General features: G+C 36.3%; 1 protein-coding gene, 1 pseudogene and 2 gene segments (V, D, J or C); all 4 read left to right on the forward strand.

Moving 5' to 3' along the window:
• The first annotated feature begins 728 nt into the window (after window positions 1-728).
• LOC121883901 lies at window positions 729-1,176 on the forward strand (annotated as a pseudogene).
• A 759-nt stretch (window positions 1,177-1,935) lies between these two features.
• Window positions 1,936-4,065, forward strand: LOC121883902. The segment is given in 4 exon segments: window positions 1,936-1,968; window positions 2,085-2,375; window positions 3,616-3,664; window positions 3,753-4,065. Coding segments are annotated over 4 exon segments (684 nt in total).
• Window positions 4,066-10,042: 5,977 nt separating this feature from the next.
• Window positions 10,043-11,329, forward strand: LOC121883903 (immunoglobulin gamma-1 heavy chain-like; the record flags this gene model as incomplete). The annotated part of the gene is made up of 2 exons (XM_042392354.1): window positions 10,043-10,410; window positions 10,975-11,329. Coding segments are annotated over 2 exons (723 nt in total), but the record flags the coding sequence as incomplete, so codon positions are not given.
• Window positions 11,330-21,117: 9,788 nt separating this feature from the next.
• LOC121883904 lies at window positions 21,118-21,636 on the forward strand. The segment is given in 2 exon segments: window positions 21,118-21,166; window positions 21,254-21,636. Coding segments are annotated over 2 exon segments (432 nt in total).
• Window positions 21,637-23,159: the final 1,523 nt, after the last annotated feature.

Consider the following 23,159-nt stretch of genomic DNA (forward strand, 5'->3'; position numbering starts at 1 on the left):
TTAAATACAGAGACTGGAATTGATTGAATGAGTGATAGAGTTGCTATCATTAAAACACTATTTTGATTGGTGAAGAGTATTTAGATATTTAATCTGGAATCAAAGCCTTGACAAGATGCTGTGGAATAATGATAAATAAACATAAAAAAAAATCTGACATCCATTAATTCAGAGTTCGCTGCAAAAGGCTGCAAATATTTTACTGCAGTGTGCCTGGTTATTTTTTCTGTTGTGTTCTGTGTTTTTGCAGTGTTTATTATTGGGATCTTTTCTTACGCACAGTGTTGTTGTTGTCATTTTTCACAACAAAACAGAAGGCCACATTCTACACAAAACTCAACTTCAAAAGAGACAGACCGAAAAACAAAACATAATTAATAATATTGCACAAATCTAATTAACTAGGCTATTTTATATTTTAAATTTACATTTTTTTTTTTTATATTTTAAATCTACAATATATATTGTAGTTTCAACACACAGCATGGCTTTCTGTGTGCTGAAATTACAATGAGAGCCAAATCCAAACCAGTTCTCTGCATGAATCATTTGGCTGGAAGCACAAAAACAGTTTATATTGTAATTTTAACAGCCAACCAAAATGCTGGCCAAGTCCAGTCTAGTTGTTTCCTCCCTGTGAGGAGGAGTCAATGCAAAACCTTGATGTCTTCCACCTCTACTTATCTGACTGCAGAGAGGATGACAGAGAACAGTGGACACAGTTTAACATGATGGACTATAGGACAGGACTGCTGCTTTTAACTATCTGCTGGGCAGGTGAAGATCTTCACTGATCTTGAGTTGAAGTCGTCTTCAAAAAGTTAAAAACTTATATAACAGCTTTCTTTTTGTCTTGACAGGTGTTGATGGTCAGACTCTGACAGAATCTGAACCAGCCGTTAAAAAACCTGGAGAATCCCACAAACTGACCTGTACAACATCTGGATTCACATTCAGTAGCTACGGCATGAACTGGGTCAGACAGGCTCCTGGAAAAGGAGGGAGTGGATTGCTTATATCAGCAGTGGTGGTGGTAGTAGCAAATCCTACTCTCAGTCAGTTCAAGGCCGGTTCACCATCTCCAGAGACGATAGCAGAGAGCAGCTGTATCTGCAGATGAACAGTCTGAAGACTGAAGATTCTGCTGTTTATTATTGTGCTCGACACTCACAGTGACTGGAGTTGGTTGAGCAGCTGTACAAAATCCTGCAGTACTCTGAAAAACTCCAACTATCTCATTTGATTAATGTCTTCATTTTAAGTAGTAGTTTTGTTGGGCCTTAAAGATACATTTTCCAAGAGAAAAAATATTTTTAAAAATAGAATTATATCACTTTGATATTTAAATCATATTATTATACACCCAAGAGATTACAATCCATTGCAAGTTTTTGAACTCAGTATTTGGATAAGAAACATTTGAATGTGTTTTACACCCTTAGCTTAAATACCAAACCACCGACAGAACTGCACAAATACCCAGATATTCATGTGACTGAAACACATACAAACATGTTTTAAATAGGAACATTAATAAAGATAGTACTCTCTGCTTAGTTGATAACAATTTGTATTTATGGAATTCACAGAACCTCTATATCTACGAAAGCAGGAACATATACACATAAAGTGTGAAGATTTCCTTTGTTATTTGGCCAAACTGAAATATAGCTGTAACTTGCTACACTATGAATTAAAGATTGTCAATGTTGAACCTAAAAGTTTTGTTCAGCTCAGAAATTAGCTGACAGGACTTTCCTTATGAAAATGTATCTGTGTTTCATATTTCCTTTTTAAACCTGTAGAGGGAGGTCTATGCAAACTCTTCCTTCCTTATAAACAGATAATCAGTAACTGTCATAGTTTGCAGCAGAACAACTGAGGAAATTTTATACATCTGAACAGAGAGAACTGAACCACAGTGTTTATTACAGAATGAAAATTACAATTGCCTGGGGTTTATTGTTTGTAGTTACTATTCATGATAAGAAAACCGATTCTTTTACTTCTTTTTTAAATGTTCAACATGTGATTTTCAAGTTTGATGGATGATGATCTTCATTTCTTTGTTTACATGAGTTCAGAGTGAAATCAAACTGGACCAGTCTCCCTCTGAGGTGAAAAGACCTGGAGAGACAGTGAAGATGTCATGTGTCATATCTGGATTTGACATGACAGACTACTTTATTCACTGGATAAGACAGAGACCAGGCAAAGCTCTGGAGTGGATTGAGAGGATGAACACAGGCAGATACTCTGCTATCTATGCCAGCTCCTTTCAAAGCTGTTTCATCATGACTGAAAATGTGTCCAGCAGCAATCAGTACCTTGAGATCAAGAGCCTGACAGCAGAAGATTCTGCTGTTTACTTCTGTGCTCGATAAAACCCAGTGACTGAAGACAGTGAAGCAGCTGCACAAAAACCTCCACAGACAACAAGTAGCTACATATGATGACAGTGACATCTTGGTTTTCTGATGAGCTGCATGTTACAAAATCACTTTGGAAATATGCACAATAGATTTCTTTATATTTTAAACTTGTTGGTAGTTTTTATTCTCTTTCTGATCTTACATCATTCAAATAAATAGACTGAGTTCTTTCAACTGTCAAATTATAATTTAAATAACAAATCGATGGCCAAAGCACAAAACCTCCTATCTGCAGAATTTTCTGATTGGTGTATTTCACTTTGGATGATGAGAACAAGGAAGGCTGCTCAAATTCAGTCTGTCTGCAAGATAATCCCACCCTTCATGGTGACAGAAAAGTCACACAACAAAACAAAAACACAACGCAGAGTCCCTGGCTGTGTAGAGAAGCTACAGCACGAGTGGGTTACACAATCACTGAACATTCATTCCCAGTGGACAAGGAAGCAAATATACTGAATTTAAGGAATTTCCCACTTAGGGAATTCTGACCCTGGTATACTACAATGTAGTAAATATTACATTTATTACATCTTTTTACAACTTAATTATATTTTTAATTTAATTTTAATTACTAACTTAATTTAGAGCATCGTTTTGTAGAACCTCTTCCAATAAAGGCATTAATATCTAGTAGGTATTGTTAACACATAATATAATAATATAGTCCAAAAACAACGTATTATGTACTGGGTATCCTTAATAAATAGCATTCTGCAAGAAAACTAGTTCTTTTTACTTTTCTCAAAAAACTGCATTTTGGAGATAGGAGGTTTTGCTCTTCGGCCGTCAAAATGTCACATTAACAAATACAAACTTCACATTTCATGAAAAAGGGGAAACAAGTTGAAAAACATTTGATCAGAGAGTGAACTTCATGGATCAGAGGTGACCTCAGTCCAAAATATATTCAGAGCACTGGTGGATGGTTTTACTTAGTCAGATGATAATAAAGCAGTTTTCAAATGGCAGTATGTTGATGATTAAAACAATAGATATTTATATTATTTTATGCTCTCATCTGCTGCCCATTATGCAAAAACATAATTTATAATGCATGAATCAAGCTGATTTGACTACAATCCCTCTGTGAGGAGGAGTCAATGCAAAACTCAGACATCTTCCACCTCTACTTATCTGACTGCAGAGAGGATGACAGAGAACAGTGGACACACAGTTTAACATGATGGACTATAGGACAGGACTGCTGCTTTTAACTATCTGCTGGGCAGGTGAAGATTGTCATAGATCTTAAATTGAATTTATCTCTAAAAGTGACCAGCTTCAAAAAATTGATTATTTTCTTTTTTATCTTGACAGGTGTTGATAGTCAGACTCTGACAGAGTCTGAACCAGCAGTTAAAAAGCCTGGAGAATCCCACAAACTGACCTGTACAACCTCTGGATTGTCATTCAGCAGCTATGCTATGGCCTGGATCAGACAGGCTCCTGGAAAAGGACTGGAGTGGGTTGCAACTATCTATAGTGGTGGCAGCAAATACTACTCTCAGTCAGTTCAAGGCCGGTTCACCGTCTCTAGAGACAACAGCAGAGAGCAGCTGTATCTGCAGATGAACAGTCTGAAAACTGAAGATTCTGCTGTTTATTATTGTGCTCGACACTCACAGTGACACAGGAGGGAGGAACGCCGTACAAAATGTCACCACATACACAGAATAAACTTCAGTTCAACAAATATTGACTAACTGATGAAGAATATGAAGAAAATGTAGCTACAATTTGACAATTTTTGTCACTTTTTTTTCATTTGGTCATACAAACTCCAACCACCAAAGATAAAGGCAAAATGTGATGATTATTATTAAAGAAAATATCACATCAATGCGTGAACTAACATATATATTTTTTCCTGTAAGCAACAGGATTTAGTTTTTGTGCATCATCGCACAGGTTTCAGTTATTGAGCAGCTGTTTATCTCCAGAGGCTCCACATCTGTGACTCCAAACATCTGCAGCACTGAAACCATTAAAAGTCTTTTATGCAAAAATAGGTTTTCATACTATTTACATCACATACTACTATAGAAAGAAAGTAAAACTATATTTAAATATATTTTCTTTTATTTTAGAATGGCTTTAACCTCCAATGTGTTTAATATAATATTAAGACTACAGTACAACAAGGCTACTGAATTTTAGAACAGCAATCTAGTGAATTCTTAATTTAAAACATCTCTAATAATAATACAAATACAAAATTTAAAAAATCACCTCGATTTGCAAACTGTGTAAAAAAAACTTGAAGCCTTCACCTTCAGTCTGCTTTATTACAATACAATTAAAATTACCAGAATAAGGAAAGAAGTTCAGCTTCAATATCAACCAAGTTCTCTGTAGTTCTGATACTGCTGCTGGCAGCTGTTTGTTTTTCCTCCAGTACAAACCTGATCATTGCTTCAGATCTTCATGTTGGTTCCTACTAGTGGTTCCAAAATCTCACCTTGTCATAAGAGTGACTGAGCCTTTGCTCTACTCACCCCTCAGCTGCCTGATCTCAACCAGCGAGTTTCACATCTTCTCCAAACTGTCATTCATTGTATGTTTTTAATACATCTCATTTCATCTCTTAGATATTTCTAATTTTATCCAATTATGTAACTTTATGTTACTCTATTATTAAGAAATTACCATTTAAAAATATATATATTCAATTTTTAGATTTCCAATCAGTCATTGATTTCAGGTTATGTGCATGTACAGTATGAAAATTGCATTGTAGACATTCTTTCAGATGGTAAACAGCATATCATATCTCCTGATGTTATTTTTTGTCAAAGTTGAGATTTTGAGTAATGATATTACAAGCAGAAACTATTTCAGGTGTTTGTCTTTTTGTTGATGATGGGGTGGATGACAGAATTGCTGCTTTTAATGATCTTCTGGGCAGGTGAAAAAGAAACAGATGTCTCATCTCCCTGCTTGAAATCGAGAGACCTGGACCTGCAGCTCTGAACCCAGTCCCAGAGCGACGAGCAGCACTAGGGCGATGAGACGGGTCAGTATCTGACGCATCTGATGCACTGTTCAGTTTCCCCCACAGTACAGGCAATAGTCCAATGATCGCACGTTGCTTATCATCCTGCTGTCTGTTGATATTCCCGTCACTCCCTATCCATCAGCATCCCACTGCTCTCACGTTGCAGGCCTCCAAGCTATCTGTTTTGTCTTCCTGGTGGAGGACTCCGGTTGTGAGCAATGAGTGCAATATTCAAGTATTACAATAATGTACTTTCATCTGTAATAAAGTGTTTTGTTTTGTTTTTTCATGCAAGTGACAAACATAGAGAGATAGATTTGTCAGACATGGATGAAAATGAATGAATTCAGCTGATTTGTTGAACTTAAATAAAGCTTTGTAGCTCACATATATTGAAGCTAAGAAATTCACTTTATCTTTTTTTCTAGTTGTTGGATATGATATTGTATCCCACATTGATGGGCAATCAGTGAAAAAAATGAACAGAATTATACAATCAAATTAAACTATAACAGACTGCCAGTGAATGAGCCACTACCTCCCCATGATACTCTGATGCAAATCTTCAGTGTGTGCAGTGTACTTCTGTCCTGCTGACTGGTCTTGTTGTTCTTGTGGAGCATCAGAGGTCACATCTCCAGCCTCAGGATGATGAACACACTCACTCTTCTGCTGGTTGCTCTCTCTCTGTCCTGTGAGTTCTCCTGCTTCTTTTTGTTTTATCTTTTATCAGACAACATCAACTGATGGTCAGTCAGTGATACCAGAAAACTTCCCAGATGACTGTTTGTCTCACTTTCTTCTGTGGTTCATCTCTCCTTTCATCTCATCAGGTTGTACAAGTCAGAGTATGGAGTCCATTCCTTCCAGTTCAGTAGTGAAAAAGCCTGGTGAGACTCTCAGTCTCTCCTGCAGGGGATCTGGCTTCACATTTAGCTGCTGTGTTATGCTCTGGATCAGACAACCTGCAGGAAAAGCATTGGAAATGATAGGAATTGTTTTTTCCGATGCCAGTAAAAACACTTATGCTAGCAGTTTGAGTGGACGTGTAGAAATCAGCAGAGATGATAGCAACAGCATGGTTCATCTGAGACTGTCTAACTTAAAGCCAGAAGACTCTGCTGTGTATTACTGTGCAAAAGAAAACACACACTGGTTTAAGTAAGCTGGGGCCCTTTACAAAAATATCCAACTTTTTGTTTTTACAAACACCTGCAGGGGGCAACAGGAGATCAGATATATAATGACATGTACACCAGTATGACAGTGCACCTTAGCACACACACACACACACACATAAAGACAATGTGATTGTAATAACCAATGATCTGTTTACATTTCTGTAGGTGCTGAGGGTCAAACACTGACTGAGTCTGAATCAGTGGTTAAAAGGCCTGGAGAATCTCACAGACTGACCTGCACATATTCAGGGTTTAATGCTCATTACTGGAATGCTTGGATCAAACAGGCTGCTGGAAAATGACTGGAGTGGGTTGCTACTATCAGTGATACCAGTAGCTACATCTACTACTCTCAGTCAGTTAAAGACCTGTTTATTATTGTGCTCGAGATGCACAGTGTTTGAGTTGGTTGAGCAGCTGTACAAAATTCTACAGTACTCATCAGACCCCCTTTATCTCACATGATTAATGTCCTTCAATTCAGTTAGTTCAAGAAATGTCGTTCTTTCCCACCAAAACATCTATTTTGGAACCATAGATATTTTATTTGCTTTTTAAAGGAAAGTTTTGTGAGAGAGGATACTTTTTAACAATATTTCCAAACAAGGATTTGAATTTTCTTCTTACTTATAAAGCACCTTTTGTTTTTAGTTTTTTTTACATGAATTTGAGTATGTGAGCAGCTCTCTAGAGACTCCAAGTTTCACTGAATGTCTGTGGCTTCAAACATCTGCAACACTGAAACCAATAAAAGTATTTTATGTAAAACTCCAAACCTCCACACAGCTGCAGAAAACTCGTACTGTTACATGATTTTGTTGTCACTTCACATTTTTTTGGAAAATGATTGATTTACGTATACAAGTAAAGAAATATATACAGTTTTTTTTTTTTTAAAAAAAGTAGACACCAGAAGTAGATATAACCTTTTAACAATTTCAGTCTATTTTTAATTTACAATTCATAACGTGGACCAAAGACAGATTGTGAAATCTAATGTTTCTTCTGTTTTGCTTTTTTGTTTGTTTGTTTGTTGTTGGATGATATTTAATTTATTATTACACAAATTTAACTATTGTAATATCTTATCCTTGACCCATGCAATATTAGACTACAATTTGTTTTTCTACATTAATACATTAATAGATGGCAAACTATTTTAAATCATTTTAAACAAAATCATAGCACCATTATAAGTTCACTAAATTAACAATATATCATGTTTAAGTATATATTCAGTCTGGAAACTTATGAGGAAAGACCGAATGTTCTACCTCAAAGCAATAAACAGAAGTAACAAGAAATATACAATTGTTTATTCAACAATATGCAAATAAATGTGACCCATACGGAAGTGAAGTGTGTGTCTGTGTGTCAGTGAGACGACAGAAGAGCTTAGTCTCTGACAGAGAAGTTGTTTGGTGTTTAAATGTGTTTGACTTTAAACCTACTTCATCTTGACTCTTCTTCACTACAAAGATTTCATTAAACATTTTTATCAGTATTTCATGATACTAGAGCTTACTAAAAAAACAATTTCCTGTTTTATGCAAAGGTGAAGTAAAATAAATAGTATGCTCATCCATTCAAAGAACCATAAACATTGTGCAAAAAATATTCTTTGTAATTTTGCCAAGAAATAAAAAATAAAACTGTCAACTACCTCATCAAGATTTAAGACTATTACTCCAGAAGATAAACATTTCATTCCTCTACTCAAATAATAATGAAATTATTAAATTTTAGAAAAGTTTTTCATACGGTCAGAATAATATCTTGAAAGATTCAATATTCAAAGGTTTTATTTATCACATGCTCATACAATATGTGCAGTGAAACATAGGGTGGCATACTCCTGAGGCTGTGCTAGAACTGTTAGTGTGTAATAAAGGATGCTCATTAGAATAAGAAAAAAATATAAAGCATAAAAATTCAAAGATAGACAGAATTAGAACATGCAAATGTGCAGCGAAGTGCAAAAGATTAACAAGCACAATGTGCGAGAAGAGGCCAAGGATATACAGGGGTCTGAACAAGGACAGAAACTTTTCTGCTTGAATACTCTGTTCAACCTTTTTTTATATCCTCCCCTTCTCCTGTAGAAATAAACTATTTATGTTTAACTCAGTGGACTAGTAAGAATAAATTGCATGTATTATAGTTTTATGCTCATGAAACAGAGCTGTGATACTAAAACGTTCCATTTTAAACCTGTAAATCCCTTATAAAAACACCATCAGGAATTCTCATTTTATATGTGACAGAATTATTGGGACAGATTTTAAACCTTACAAACTTTCAGATAAGAAAGCACTGAACTACATTTTTTTGACAGAATGGAAAATATTATTTTCTGGAGTTTATTCTCAATGCTTTGTATTTATGGTAGGAGAATAGTGTATCCTTCAACACAAAGAAGACCTCTTTTTGTTAAAGTCTGACTGAGTCTGACAAGTGTGATGGATGATGATTTTCTTTGCTTACATGACCTCTGTGCTCGACAAAGCACAATGACTGAAGACAGTGAAGCAGCTGCACAAAAACCTCCACAGACAACAAGATGACGTTGTCATCAATAAGATGATGTTGTTTTCTTATCAGCTGGATGAAGCAAAAGATCTTATATTACTCACAGAGATAATTCTTTCAACTGTAAAAGTATAATTTAAATTACCAATGTCACATTCACAAGTAAGAACTATACATCATATGAAATTAGTTTAAAGGGGAAACAAGTTGAAAAACATTTGATCAGAGAGCTTCATGGATCAGATGATAATTAGACCGGTGAAATGTCTTCAGCCCAAAATATATTCAAAAAATTGGTAGATGGTATGATGTGATGAGATGGCAATAAATTAATTTCAAGGTAGCAGTTCAATCAGGAGAGACAAGTGAACGAAGCAAAAAAAAACTGTTTATTATACAGATGATATAGATGATTAGGTGTTGTCAAAAGTGCCCAGCTGATGAGTTGATGTCTTAATTGACACCCAGGGGAATGACAGCAAGGAAATTATAAGTGTGCAAGTGTAAGGGATGGGAACGGCAGATAGTTTGAGAAATAATACTACATATCTGCACATTCAAAAGATATTCTTCCTGACTGAGCTTTATCTAAGCTACATTATGTTGGTGATTAAAATACTAAAAAACAAACATCATATCTAAGGACTTCCAGGATTGACGCCTGAAAATTAATTCCCCAGTCTCACCAAATTACTGAGATCCAAGTCCAAGTCCAGTTGTTTCCTCTCTGCAAGGATTTGTCAATGCAAAACTCAGATGTCTTCCACCTCTACTTATCTGACTGCAGAGAGGATGACAGAGAACAGTGGACACACAGTTTAACATGATGGACTATAGGACAGGACTGCTGCTTTTAACTATCTGCTGGGCAGGTGAAAATTTTTAGATTTTCATTTGTAATTTTGATTTTAATTGTAAAATTAATGCATGTTATGGCTTATTTTCTGAGTTTGACAGATGTTGGTGCTCAGACTCTGACAGAATCTGAAGCCGCATTTAAAAAGCCTGGAGAATCACACAGATTGACCTGTACAACCTCTGGATTCACATTCAATAGCTATGACATGAACTGGGTCAGACAGGCTCTTGGAAAAGGACTGGAGTGGGTTGCTTATATCAGTAGTGGTGGTGGTACTACCACATACTACTCTCAGTCAGTTCAAGGCCAGTTCAGCATTTCCAGAGACGACAGCAGACAGCAGGTGTATCTGCAGATGAACAGTCTGAAGACTGAAGATTCTGCTGTTTATTATTGTGCTCGACATTCACAGTGACTGGAGTTGGTTGAGCAGCTGTACAAAATCCTACAAAACTCATCTTTACCTCAATTATCTCAAATGAATAATGTCCTCACTTCAAGTTGTCCAAGAAAATAATACGCAATATCTACACATAACACATTTGGAGAACCACTAATGGTTGAATTGGTTAAACAATGTATTTCCTGTCAGCAAAAATGCTTAATTATTCCATAACAGATCATCATTAAGACTCAGAGAAGACAGTTGTCAGACAGTAAACTGAATTTATATAGTTAAATTGATTTTCTAAACATCTAACATGTGATTTACAGGTCTTTGATCTTTTCTTCATCTGCCAGAGTTCAGAGTGGGGTTAATATGCACGGAGTACTAGAAAGGCTTTGAATATATACATATATACATATATATATATATGTATATATAACTCCTCCTACATCACATCATCAGTGATGTAGGAGGAGTTACTGTAAACAAATTCTCACTGGGGTGAACTGGTGTCCTGTTCACATTATATTTAAAGAGATTTCATGGATTTGAAAACATACTAAGCACATTGTTAACATGGCTCATAGAAAGCTGACCTTCTTGATATTTGCTCTGTTTGTTTCAACTGCTGTTGAAGGTCAGACCATAACAGAGTCTGAACCAGCAGTTAAAAAACCTGGAGAATCCCACAGACTCACCTGCACAACATCTGGGTTTAACTTTGGAAGCTCAGTGTGGAACTGGATCAGACAGGCTCCTGGTAAAGGACTGGAGTGGATCGCTTTGGTACACACAGCTAGTACTCCTATCTATTACTCCCAGTCAGTCCAGGGTAGATTCACCATCTCCAGAGATGACTCCAGCAGTAAGGTCTATCTACAGATGAACAGTCTGAAGACTGAGGACACAGCAGTGTATTACTGTGCCAGAGACACAGTGTGAGACAGTAATAGGAGAGTCATATGAAAACTACTTCCTCTATTTAGCACCATGACTAGAAACACTCAGTTTTGGCTATTTCACATTTATTACAATGCTGATTTGTTTTCATTATCCAGAACAGGAATCCCAAAATATAATAATGTAATATAATATATACCATAGCTATTGATGTGGATATTTTGAGCGATGGTCAGCACCTCAGTGGAGAAAGTGGACACGAGCCTTTGATGTCTTAATGCTGAAAATGTTTACTGAAGCACTTGATCAAGGAGAATTGAAATAGCAAACAGTGAAGTCTTCTGTAACTGTGATGCTGTCTCTTTCCGTTCTGCCCTCTGAAAGTCTGAGTCTTAGTCTTTAACCTCAGCAGATCAGCCTACAATATGAAAAATTAGTCTAATTGGTTCACTAGTTTCTAAACAAGGAACTGCATTTTACCTGTGTTACTTCAGGTCACGTTGCCTGGAACTTCAGGTCACTGTCAGCACATTCTGGTTTGAATGTCTGATTGTGACAATAGAATCTATGCATTCACCTATCTGTGTTGTCTAGGAAAGCCCCCCAAGCCTGACCTTGGTAACCATGGCAATGCTGATTTACCCTTTATCAGACAGGCCTCTGCATCCCCAGAACATTACAGAGGGTTACTTCGAGTCTCAACGAGAGGATAGAATGTCTCCTTTCTGCTCAAGAATTACAGTGTGACCTCAAGGCCCAGGCTTGACCCAATGTAACCCAATTTGTAACCCCTAAAGATGGAAAATTCCATAACAGCTATAGTTATAGTTATTGTATATGTTATAGCTATAGTTAGAACTATAGCTGTCCAAATCCTGCACCAGCACTTTTTTAAAAACATGTTTCAATACCAAATGCATCTCAAAAATACATTTGAGTGTAAAAAACAATTTATTTGTAAAAAGAAAAAAAAAAAGAAGAAAAAATGGCATTTTTGTGAAACTCTGTACATTTTTCATTAAATAGAGGATTGAATAAGTGATAAAACTGCCAACCTTAATAAACCGTTTCATAAATAGGTTAGTGTTGAATATTTAAATATTTTATCTGGAATCCTGGCCTTGAAAAGCTGCTGTGAAACAATAATTAAAAAAAAGAAATTGAAAAAAGGCTCAAGACATATATCACACATGCAGCAGCAATTTTTACAACATAAATCCTAACAAGTTGATTCACTCTGTAATACTAATAATAATGATAATAATAACAGCTTCCTCTATTTTGCTCCAGTTTGTCACATATTCTTGTGCTCTATATTTGATTCTATGCAAACTCAGTGATCTTCCTTGTTACGCAGTTATAAAGATTTCTCATGAGACTGTCAGTGGAGGTGAAAGAGGATCAGAAGCTCACATCTCTTCAGCTTCACCATAAACCATGTTCTCTGTAGCTCTGCTGCTGCTGTTGGCAGCTGGATCCTGTGAGTCTCTCTGGATTTGTCATAGTCAGCAGTTCTTCTTTTGCAGTGTAACTTGATGAATTGTAACAAAACATTTTCTTCTTTTAACAGGTGTGAGGTGTGAACAGTTGACACAGCCAGCCTCAGTGGATGAGTTATGACACAGATGTCAAAGATTCACTAAAGAACAAGTTCAGTGTCAGCTGTGTTTCTGTCCTCTGGAGACACAAACAAGCAACACATACACACAACACAGGACTGTGAGATTATGAAATAAAAAGCTACATTTAGAAGTTCAGAAATTAGTTTCTCAGTACTTTAATCTATCTCCCACCATTAATGGCTCACAGTAGATTCTGCATTTTCAAAAATGAAAAATTAACCATAAAACAAATTCAACTACAGTAACATGTGGTCTTTCTTAAGGCCTGCATCTGACAAAAAGTTAGTTTCTCTACAGTAACCTCAAGAGTTTTAATCAAGAGTTTAAAATCTAATCACAGCAGCATTACTGTAACACCCTTTCAGTGAATTAACCATTTATATGGTGATACTGATGACCATATAATGCTCTCAGTATGTTTGGCCTTTTGCTCCTTGCCAGACAGACGGATGAATATCAGAATATTTAAAGGCCTATATTGTTGTTTTTACCCCTCACATACTTTACATTAGTGCCTATTATTTCATTAATTCAATTATCTGCTCGTGTAAGTACAGTATGATAATTTTTTTGTTTGGATGATAATACAGTTGTGAGCAGTTTGCAGTGTGTTTTAGGAAACTCTGCATCTGTTAATTCAGAGTTGGCAACAAAATCTTGCAACATTTCATCTGTTATGTATGTGCCTGGTTGATTTTTCTGTTGTGTTTGTGCTTCTAATTATTATTACTTTTATTTTCAGATCAAAAGTCTGATTTCAAAAGACATCATGCATGAATCATAACGCATTTGGCTGGAAGCACAAATACAGTTTATACTGTAATTTTAACAGCCGACCAAAATGCTGGCCAAGTCCAGTCTAGTTGTTTCCTCCCTGTGAGGAGGAGTCAATGCAAAACCTTGATGTCTTCCACCTCTACTTATCTGACTGCAGAGAGGATGACAGAGAACAGTGGACACACAGTTTAACATGATGGACTATAGGACGTGACTGCTGCTTTTAACTATCTGCTGGGCAGGTGAAGACTTATTAGTTTTCATTTTAACTTCATCAAATCAAGTTATAAGCTTAATGCATGTAATTAATTTATTTTTTGTCTTGACAGGTGTTGATGGTCAGACTCTGACAGAATCCGATCCAGTGGTTAAAAAGCCTGGAGAATCCCACAAACTGACTTGTACAACCTCTGGATTCACATTCAGTAGCTACAGCATGCACTGGATCAGACATGCTCCTGGAAAAGGACTGGAGTGGGTTGCTTATATCAGTAGCAGTGGTAGTAGCACAGACTACTCTCAGTCAGTTCAAGGCCGGTTCACCATCTCCAGAGACAACAGCAGACAGCAGCTGTATCTGCAGATGAACAGTCTGAAGACTGAAGATTCTGCTGTTTATTATTGTGCTCGAGACTCACAGTGACTGAGTTGGTTGAGCAGCTGTACAAAATCCTACAATACTCATCATCTCTGGGCTGATAGACTCTGAGAAAGAACTATATTTTTATTTAATCTTTTGTTGTTGTTTTTGTTTTTTAATGAACTCATAACACAAGACAGCAGAGGACAGAACAATTATGTTGGTAAAATCATTGTTCAGGTACATTAATATCTGTATCATAGTTGAAATCTAATGTAGGTCACAATATGAGATAATGTTGCAGTTCTTGTAAAAAAAACAGTAGGGGCAGTCACTATCAACTTTCTCTGTCAGTAAACTGAGACACTCAGGTCCACTTTTCTTGCTGATCTAAACTAAATGATGAACTGAGTTAAAGGTTTTCACATTCGTGAGCTTGCTTCAACACATCACAAATAAAACATTTTAACTGTTGTGTCAGTAGTGACTGCAGCTTCATCTGTTTAACTTTGTGCTTGTGAGACATAGTGATGAAAGCTGGATGAACTGCAATAAAGAAAAGAAAATTTCTTGGCTCTTGGAGGAAAAACTAATCTTCTTCTCAAGCATCATTTCTCTCTCAGCAATAATCCACCTCACTAAGGTGACTGATCATTTTTATATGTTTGGTCTGACAGTGCAGTTTGTACGGTATGTGTGTCATCTAAACATCCAAATTCATGTTATACTAATAAACAAATCACACATTTTTACTCCCACTTTCTCACAAATTAACAATTATGAAAAAATGACTAAGAAAAGAAAAAAGAACGATTGAACAACATCTATATTGTTGGTGTCTTAGTCTGTTTTTAACGCACTTTCTCTCTCAGTACAACACTACTCTTCTGCTCACTGAACTTTACTCTTGATGTCTCTTACCTTTTAACACTGTGTCTCCAAAATCATGCCTGCACAATATATCCTTCACATCAGCCTTTGCAGTTGCAGACTCAGCTGAGTTCCCATCATGACAGTTGTACAAAGTTTCTCCCTCTTGGCTCTCATTTCAGGTGAATAAAGTCAGTATCCAGCAGAAGAAGAGAAAGGGAGCTTTGGATGACTGCTGGCTTCCTGTCAATTAAACTCTGTGTCATTTCAGCTGCTCAGGGTCAGTCCCTCACCTCCTCAGAGCCAGTGGTCAACAGACCTGGAGAGTCAATCACTCTGTCCTGTAAAGTGGAAGGACTTCCTCTAGCTTGGCTGCACTGGATTCGTCAGAGATCAGGGAAAGGACTGGAATGGATCGGATGCATTGATGGCCGAACTGGCACAATATTTGCTCAAAGTCTCCAAGGCCATTTTTCTATCACTAAGGATACTTCCAGAGATGTTGTGTACTTGGAGGTGAGGAGTCTGACACCAGAAGATTCTGCTGTTTATTACTGCACACGAGAGCCACAGTGACACAGGAGCCTACAAAGCTGTACAAAAACTGAAAAACACTAAACACTGTATAAGAAGCAGTGAAGCATGTCAGGGCTTTAAAATAAAATTCCCATTGAACGATAGCAAACAATAAAACATGAAACATTTAGTCCTCTTAAGGGGGCAGATCACTTTAAATAAGTCAGTAGATCTGATTAAACATTTCTGATTATTTACCAGCTGTTATATGACTGATCCAGGTTATTTAAGTAGAGTCTCTTGACACTCCTTCTGAGTTTGTCAAGTAATCTTACAATGTTTACGGGAAATTGTCCTGCAAGAATTTTGAATACCTGGTTTTGACAATTTCGCCAGTAACGTTTATATACGGGAAGCTATTGCAGTTGTGCCTAAACTACTGTTGTGGTAATGTTGATAACCAAGTTACGCAATTTAAAACATGCCACAGTATTTTTAAATGTATAGATTTAGATTGAAACCTCCTGGTCTGTAAATATTTAATGTAGTTTCACCAAACTGGGAATCAAGAACACTTTAGTTGTTTCCTCCCTGTGAGGAGGAGTCAATGCAAAACCTTGATGTCTTTTACCTCTACTTATCTGACTGCAGAGAGGATGACAGAGAACAGTGGACACACAGTTTAACATGATGGACTATAGGACAGGACTGCTGCTTTTCACTATCTGCTGGGCAGGTGAAGATCTTCACTGATCTTGAATTGAAGTCGTCTTCAGAAAGTTAAAAACTTATATCAAATAACTATTTTTTTTTCTTGGCAGGTGTTGATGGTCAGACTCTGACAGAATCTGAACCAGCAGTTAAAAAACCTGGAGAATCCCACAAACTGACCTGTACAACCTCTGGATTGTCATTCAGCAGCTATACTATGGCCTGAATCAGACAGGCTCCTGGAAAAGGACTGGAGTGGGTTGCAGCTATCGGTAGTAGTGGTAGCACATATTACTCTCAGTCAGTTCAAGGCCGGTTCACCATCTCCAGAGACAACAGCAGAGAGCAGGTGTATCTGCAGATGAACAGTCTGAAGACTGACGATTCTGCTGTTTATTATTGTGCTCGAGAGCCACAGTGAGTGAAGCTGGTTAAGCAGCTGGTCAAAATCCTGCAGTACTCATCTTCACTGGGTTGAAAAACCTAAACTATTTAATGTGATTAATGTCCTTAGTTGAAGTAGTTCAAGAAAATCATATAAATCCTCTTCTCTCGCTCATCTTTTTGAGAATCACGTGATATTTTGTTCAGCTTCAATGATCCATTTTCTAAGATAGAAAATATTTCTAAAAAGAGAAGTATATCACTATGATGTATAAATCATATTAATAAACAGAACTGTCTTCATTATTATGAAATAGCTTAAATGAAGATTTCTGCCTCCCAAAGTTTACGATCCATGCAGGTTTTTGGACCAAAATGATTTGATGTGTTTTACACCCTTAATGAAAACCATTCTAAAGATAAGATGATCACTGAACTACAAACAATAATGTCTAAATGTTTAACCTGAGACTGACTTGTTAATAGTCTGATCATCTCATATTTTCTTAGTTTGCAGATTTTAAGATGAAATCAAAGTTAAATTCCTCACTGAGTACAACAAAGGTTATGGAGCTTCAACAAACTTCAACTTCTTTTGAAGTTTCAAACTACTTCAGCAACAACGTTAAATTGTCAAAATTGTCAACTTACTTTGCAAACACCCCACTAAAAATAGTTTTACATTTTATTGTTAAGAAAACCAAATACTTTTATGCATATCGTCACACAGGTTTAAATTCCTGAGCATCTGTTTAGAGGCTCCAAGTTTCTCTGGGCTACATGTCTGTGGCTTCTAACATCTGCAAAACCTGAAAACATTTAAAACTCCAAACCACCAACTAGAACAAACAATTTGATTATTTCCACTGTAACTTCACTGCAATAATTAAATAGATATACAGAGATACTGTAGAATATTTCTCAAAAACTGATATAAAAATAATCAGTATTACAGAATATTTTTCTCCTTCCTCTCTCACAGTGATTAAATATAAAAATGAATAAATTACAACAAAAAATAATCAATCGTTAATAGCTTTAAAAATATCCACTACATTAACATGAAGTATCCTCATAAGCTTTTGGTGAGTTTTTAAAATTAAATCATGAATGGACATATCAGAGTCAATATTAATATTCTTTAATTCTTTAATTTGAGGAGAAATGCTGATCTTTTCATCATCAGTGAAACCTATTTAAATAAAATGTAATCAACTATTCAACAATATGTAAATGCATGTGACTCATAAGGAAGTGAAGTATGTGTGTGTGTGTGTGTGTGTGTGTGTGTGTGTGTGTGTGTGTGTGTGTGTGTGTGTCATTGAGAGGACAGAAGAGCTCACATCAGTTCACCACAATGATACAAACCACTGACAGACCTGCACAAATACCCAAGACTCATGTGACTGCAACACACACAAATATGCTCTAAATATGAATATTAATAAAGACAGTGCTCTGTGCTTAGTTGATAAAAAATAGTATTTATAAACAGTGGAAACTGAACAGTAGATATATTTTTCTGATAGACAGAAGAAGAGAATAATATGCATTGTACATGTACATTTTATTTAACTTCCACTGCAGCCAACTACAAGAAGGATATGACACATTTTTATTTCTACATTCTTTGCGCCTGTATTGTGATGCCTAGAGAAGATGGGGAAACTTTAATATCTGACAAAACTAATACCTCTATCTCTTTGAAGGTAGGAACAGATACATATATAGGGTGCAAATTTCCTTTTGCTAATTGGGCCAAATAGAAACTTAGCCATAACTTGCTACATCATGAATTAAAGATTGTAAATGTTGAACATAAACGTTTTGTTCACCTTCTCCACCAGGTCAGAAATAAGCTTTCAGGACTTTGATGTTTTACATTTTCTTCTGTTGTTGTAGATACTCTCCTTATGAAAATGTATCTGTGTTAAATATTTCCTTTTTAAACCTGTAGAGGGAGGTCTATGCAAACTCTTCCTTCCTTATAAACAGATAATCAGTAACTGTCATAGTTTGCAGCAGAAAAAAGGGGAAATTTTATACATCTGAACAGAGAGAACTGAACCACAGTGTTTATTACAGAATAAAAATTACAATTTCCTGGAATTTATTGTTTGTAGTTACTATTCATGGTAAGAAAACCAATTCTTTTACTTCTTTTTTTAATGTCCAACCTGCGATTTTCAAGTTTGATGGATAATGATCTTCATTTCTTTGCTTACAGGAGTTCAGAGTGAGATCAAACTGGACCAGTCTCCCTCTGAGGTGAAAAAAACCTGCAGAGACAGTGAAGATGTCATGTGTCATATCTGGATTTGACATGACAGACTACTGTATTCACTGGATAAGACTGAGACCAAGCAAAGCTCTGGAGTGGATTGGGAGGATGAACACAGGTTCAAACTCTGCTAGCTATGCCAGCTCCTTTCAAAGCTGTTTCATCATGACTGAAACTGCGTCCAGTAGCAGTAGAAACTGCCCTGGTCAGAGTTGTGAATGATCTTAAAATTAGCTCCATATGGAGTCACTCAAGGGTCAATTCTTGGCCCTCTACTGTTTAATTTGTATATGCTCCCACTTGGGTCCATCATTCAACAATATAACATATCATATCAGTCCTATGCTGACGACACACAGTTATACATATCTGTTTTTGCCAACCACCTTAACCCAGTGGATGATCTCATCCAGTGCATTACTGAAGTTAAATATTGGATGGCCAAAAATTTCTTGCAGTTAAATGAAGACAAAACGGAGATTCTTTTAACAGGTCCGAAGGCTTTGAGGCACCAGATTAACTCTTTGTTAACTTCCCTATCAGTAAAACCCTGCGATCATGTCAAAAACTTGGGTGTGATCCTGGATTCTGATCTTAACTTTCAGAAGCACATTTTCAGTATCTCTAAGACTGCTTTTTATCATCTTAGAAATATATCCAAAGTTAGATCTTTCTTTACAGTCTGATTCTGAAAAGTTGGTTCACGCATTCATTTCCAGTTGACTAGACTATTGTAATGGACTCTTTGCTGGACTGGCAAAGCAAACACTTAATTAACTCCAGTTTATTCAGAATGCTGCAGCCAGAGTATTAACCAAAACCAGAAGGTTTGAACACATCACTCTTGTTTTAATTTCTCTTCACTGGCTCCCAGAAAGCAAAGAATTGATTTTAAAATACTTCTTGTGATTTTTAAAGCTATGAATGGCCTAGCTGACACCTACGTTGTTGACATGCTCGCTGAATACACGCCAGATAGACCCTTGAGATCATCAAATAAAGGTCTCCTCACCATACCTAGAATAAATACTAAATCAGCTCATGGTGCCTTCAGGCATTATGGTCCTACTCTTTGGAATTCTCCACCACATGAACTCAGGAGAACAGCGTCTTCCTTTAAAAGCAGACGAAAAACATATCTTTTTTCACAAGCTTTTAGTTAGGTTAATGGGTGAAACCTTCTTTTTAGAAACAGTATTATTATTGTTATTTCTTTTAACAATGATAATGATATTTTTTTCTTTCTTATATGTTTTTATATGTTTTTATTTATGTAACATCTTCTTATTTTATGTTTTATCTTATTTGTTTTATATATGTAACGTTAATGTAATATATTTGTTATGTATGATCTTTACTTGTTTTTAAGCACATTGAGTTTACGCTTGCTGTATGAAATGTGCTATATAAATAAATTTGACTTGACTTGACTTGACAAAAGCACTTTGAAAATTGAATGAATCAATGAACCAATCCCTGCATTACATTCATAAAAGCTAATCCAGAGGAAAAACGATTGTTTAGCAATAAACATTAAGAACAGCAATAAAGTAGCATTTAAAATGTCACAGTGATCACATCCTCAGAAAAAGCCACAGACAATAATCTAATTGTTAAAATTGTTGTCCATGTATGAATAAACGTAATAGTACATCTAGTTACAGTACAAAGGATCCATTTTTATTGTTGATCTTAAGTGTCAAGAAAAACTAATCCTCCAGTAAGAGACACATTCTGGGATGTTTGCGAAAAATATTATGTCATATGATTGATCTCTCAGCAGTAATGTGTGGTAGAATTCAGTGGATGAACGGCTTCTACTATGAAGTTTGTTCTCTTTGTTTTACAAATGTGTTATTACTGCATTTGCCTTAAAGAAGGCATTCAAAGGACTGGGATAGTATGACTGTTACTTGTTAAAATCGATTGTGTTGTTGACATTTTAAACAAATCAAATCCTCCTGCACATTCACCAACAATAAGTGAGATGTCTGTGTGAGGAGGAGTCAATGCAAAACTCGTTTTTACCTCTACTTATACTGTATGATGGCAGAGAGGATGACAGAGAACAGTGGACACACAGTTAAACATGATGGACTATAGAGCAGGACTGCTGCTTTTAACTATCTGCTGGGCAGGTGAGTATTTTCACTGATCTTAATATGACATAGTTTTTATTTGTTTTACCAGCCAGTTTCACTTGACTTTGCTTTTTGTCTTGACAGGTGTTGATGGTCAGACTCTGACAGAATCTGAACCAGCGGTTAAAAAGCCTGGAGAATCCCACAAATTGACCTGTACAACCTCTGGATTCACATTCAGTAGCTATAGGATGGTCTGGGTCAGACAGGCTCCTGGAAAAGGACTGGAGTGGATTGCTTATATAAGCACAGGCAGTTCTCCTATCTATTACTCCCAGTCAGTCCAGGGTAGATTCACCATCTCCAGAGATGACTCCAGCAGTAAGCTCTATCTACAGATGAACAGCCTGAAGACTGAGGACACAGCAGTGTATTACTGTGCCAGAGACACAGTGAGAGACAGTAATAGGAGACTCATACAAAAACTACTTCCACTATTTACCTCAAAGACTTGGAGTATTCAGTAGTCTAAATACCACTTGTCCCAAATCACTGATTTTAATGTTTTTTTATCCACATTCCTTCTAACCAGGGTCTATTAAAAGAACATTGAATTTAAACATATTAATGTCTGTTCTCCACTAACACTGTGTTTGAATGTATTGCAAAAAAATCCATAAAATGTATAAAATGTTGATTCCACAATCCAATATGAAGAAGAAGTGATGTCCTGAAAGTATTAATGCATGGACAAAAACATATAATTAAATGCTGATATAAATTAGTCCACTTAGCAGATTTTCTTCTTTTGTCTTTCTCTCAGTACGTGTGGCCTCAAACTCCCAATACGCAGGGTGTAACTCATTTTATCTGCAAGTCTGATGTTCTAATTTGACTGTATAATGAATTAATTTGTAATATACATGATTATATGACACTTTGTATGAAACAAAAAGTAAAGAGGGAATAAAGACATATATATTCATTTATTTAAAAAAAAAAACATACATTTTATGGATAGACCACTTTTCAAGATACTCAAAGACACTTTATATGACAATTTAAAGAACCTAGAAAACAAAAACACAATAAAGGAGCAAAGTGGCCTAAGATTGGAGCAGCTTGGTCCTGGATGGTGGAGAGAGGAGGTTTGCGGGGGCTGCAGGAACGAGTGTGGTGTTGGATAAATGTACTGAATATAGAATATACCGACAGGGGGTGACATACACAATTTCTGCTTTCCTGATAGAAATTTGGGTGGTATCTTAATATCAAGCATTGCAGACAAATTGAATTAAAATATGTCAGACAAGCCTTAAACATAACAGCTTAGATAGATACAAAATGAACATCTGGCTTCTAATAACTAAACTGAAAAACTAAATGCCAACAGATATCTATTCATGTACTTATGGTGAGGAGGAGTTATTTGCAAAACCTTGATGTCTTCCACCTCTACTTATCTGACTGCAGAGAGGATGACAGAGAACAGTGGACACACAGTTTAACATGATGGACTATAGGACAGGACTGCTGCTTTTAACTATCTGCTGGGCAGGTGAAGATTTCCACAGATCTTTATTTGACATATTTACATTTGTATTAGCAACTTGATGCATGTTAGGCTCTTTTTTCTGTCTTAACAGGTGTTGATGGTCAGACTCTGACAGAATCTGAACCAGCAGTTAAAAAGCCTGGAGAATCCCACAGATTGACCTGTACAGCTTCTGGATTTGACTTTGGTGGCTCTTGGATGGCTTGGATCAGACAGGCTTCTGGAAAAGGACCGGAGTGGATTGCAACTATCAGTAGTGGTGGTGGTAGTACCAAATTCTACTCTCAGTCAGTTCAAGGCCGGTTCACCATCTCCAGAGACAACAGCAGACAACAGCTGTATCTGCAGATGAACAGTCTGAAGACTGAAGATTCTGCTGTTTATTATTGTGCTCGAGAGCCACAGTGACTGGAGTTGGTTGAACAGCTGTACAAAATCATACAATACTCATCTTTACTGACAGACAACAAGGATTCTTCTGCTTCTTTTGTGTTC

This window comes from Thunnus maccoyii, chromosome 18 (assembly GCF_910596095.1).
Source record: "Thunnus maccoyii chromosome 18, fThuMac1.1, whole genome shotgun sequence".
Lineage (NCBI taxonomy): Eukaryota > Metazoa > Chordata > Actinopteri > Scombriformes > Scombridae > Thunnus > Thunnus maccoyii.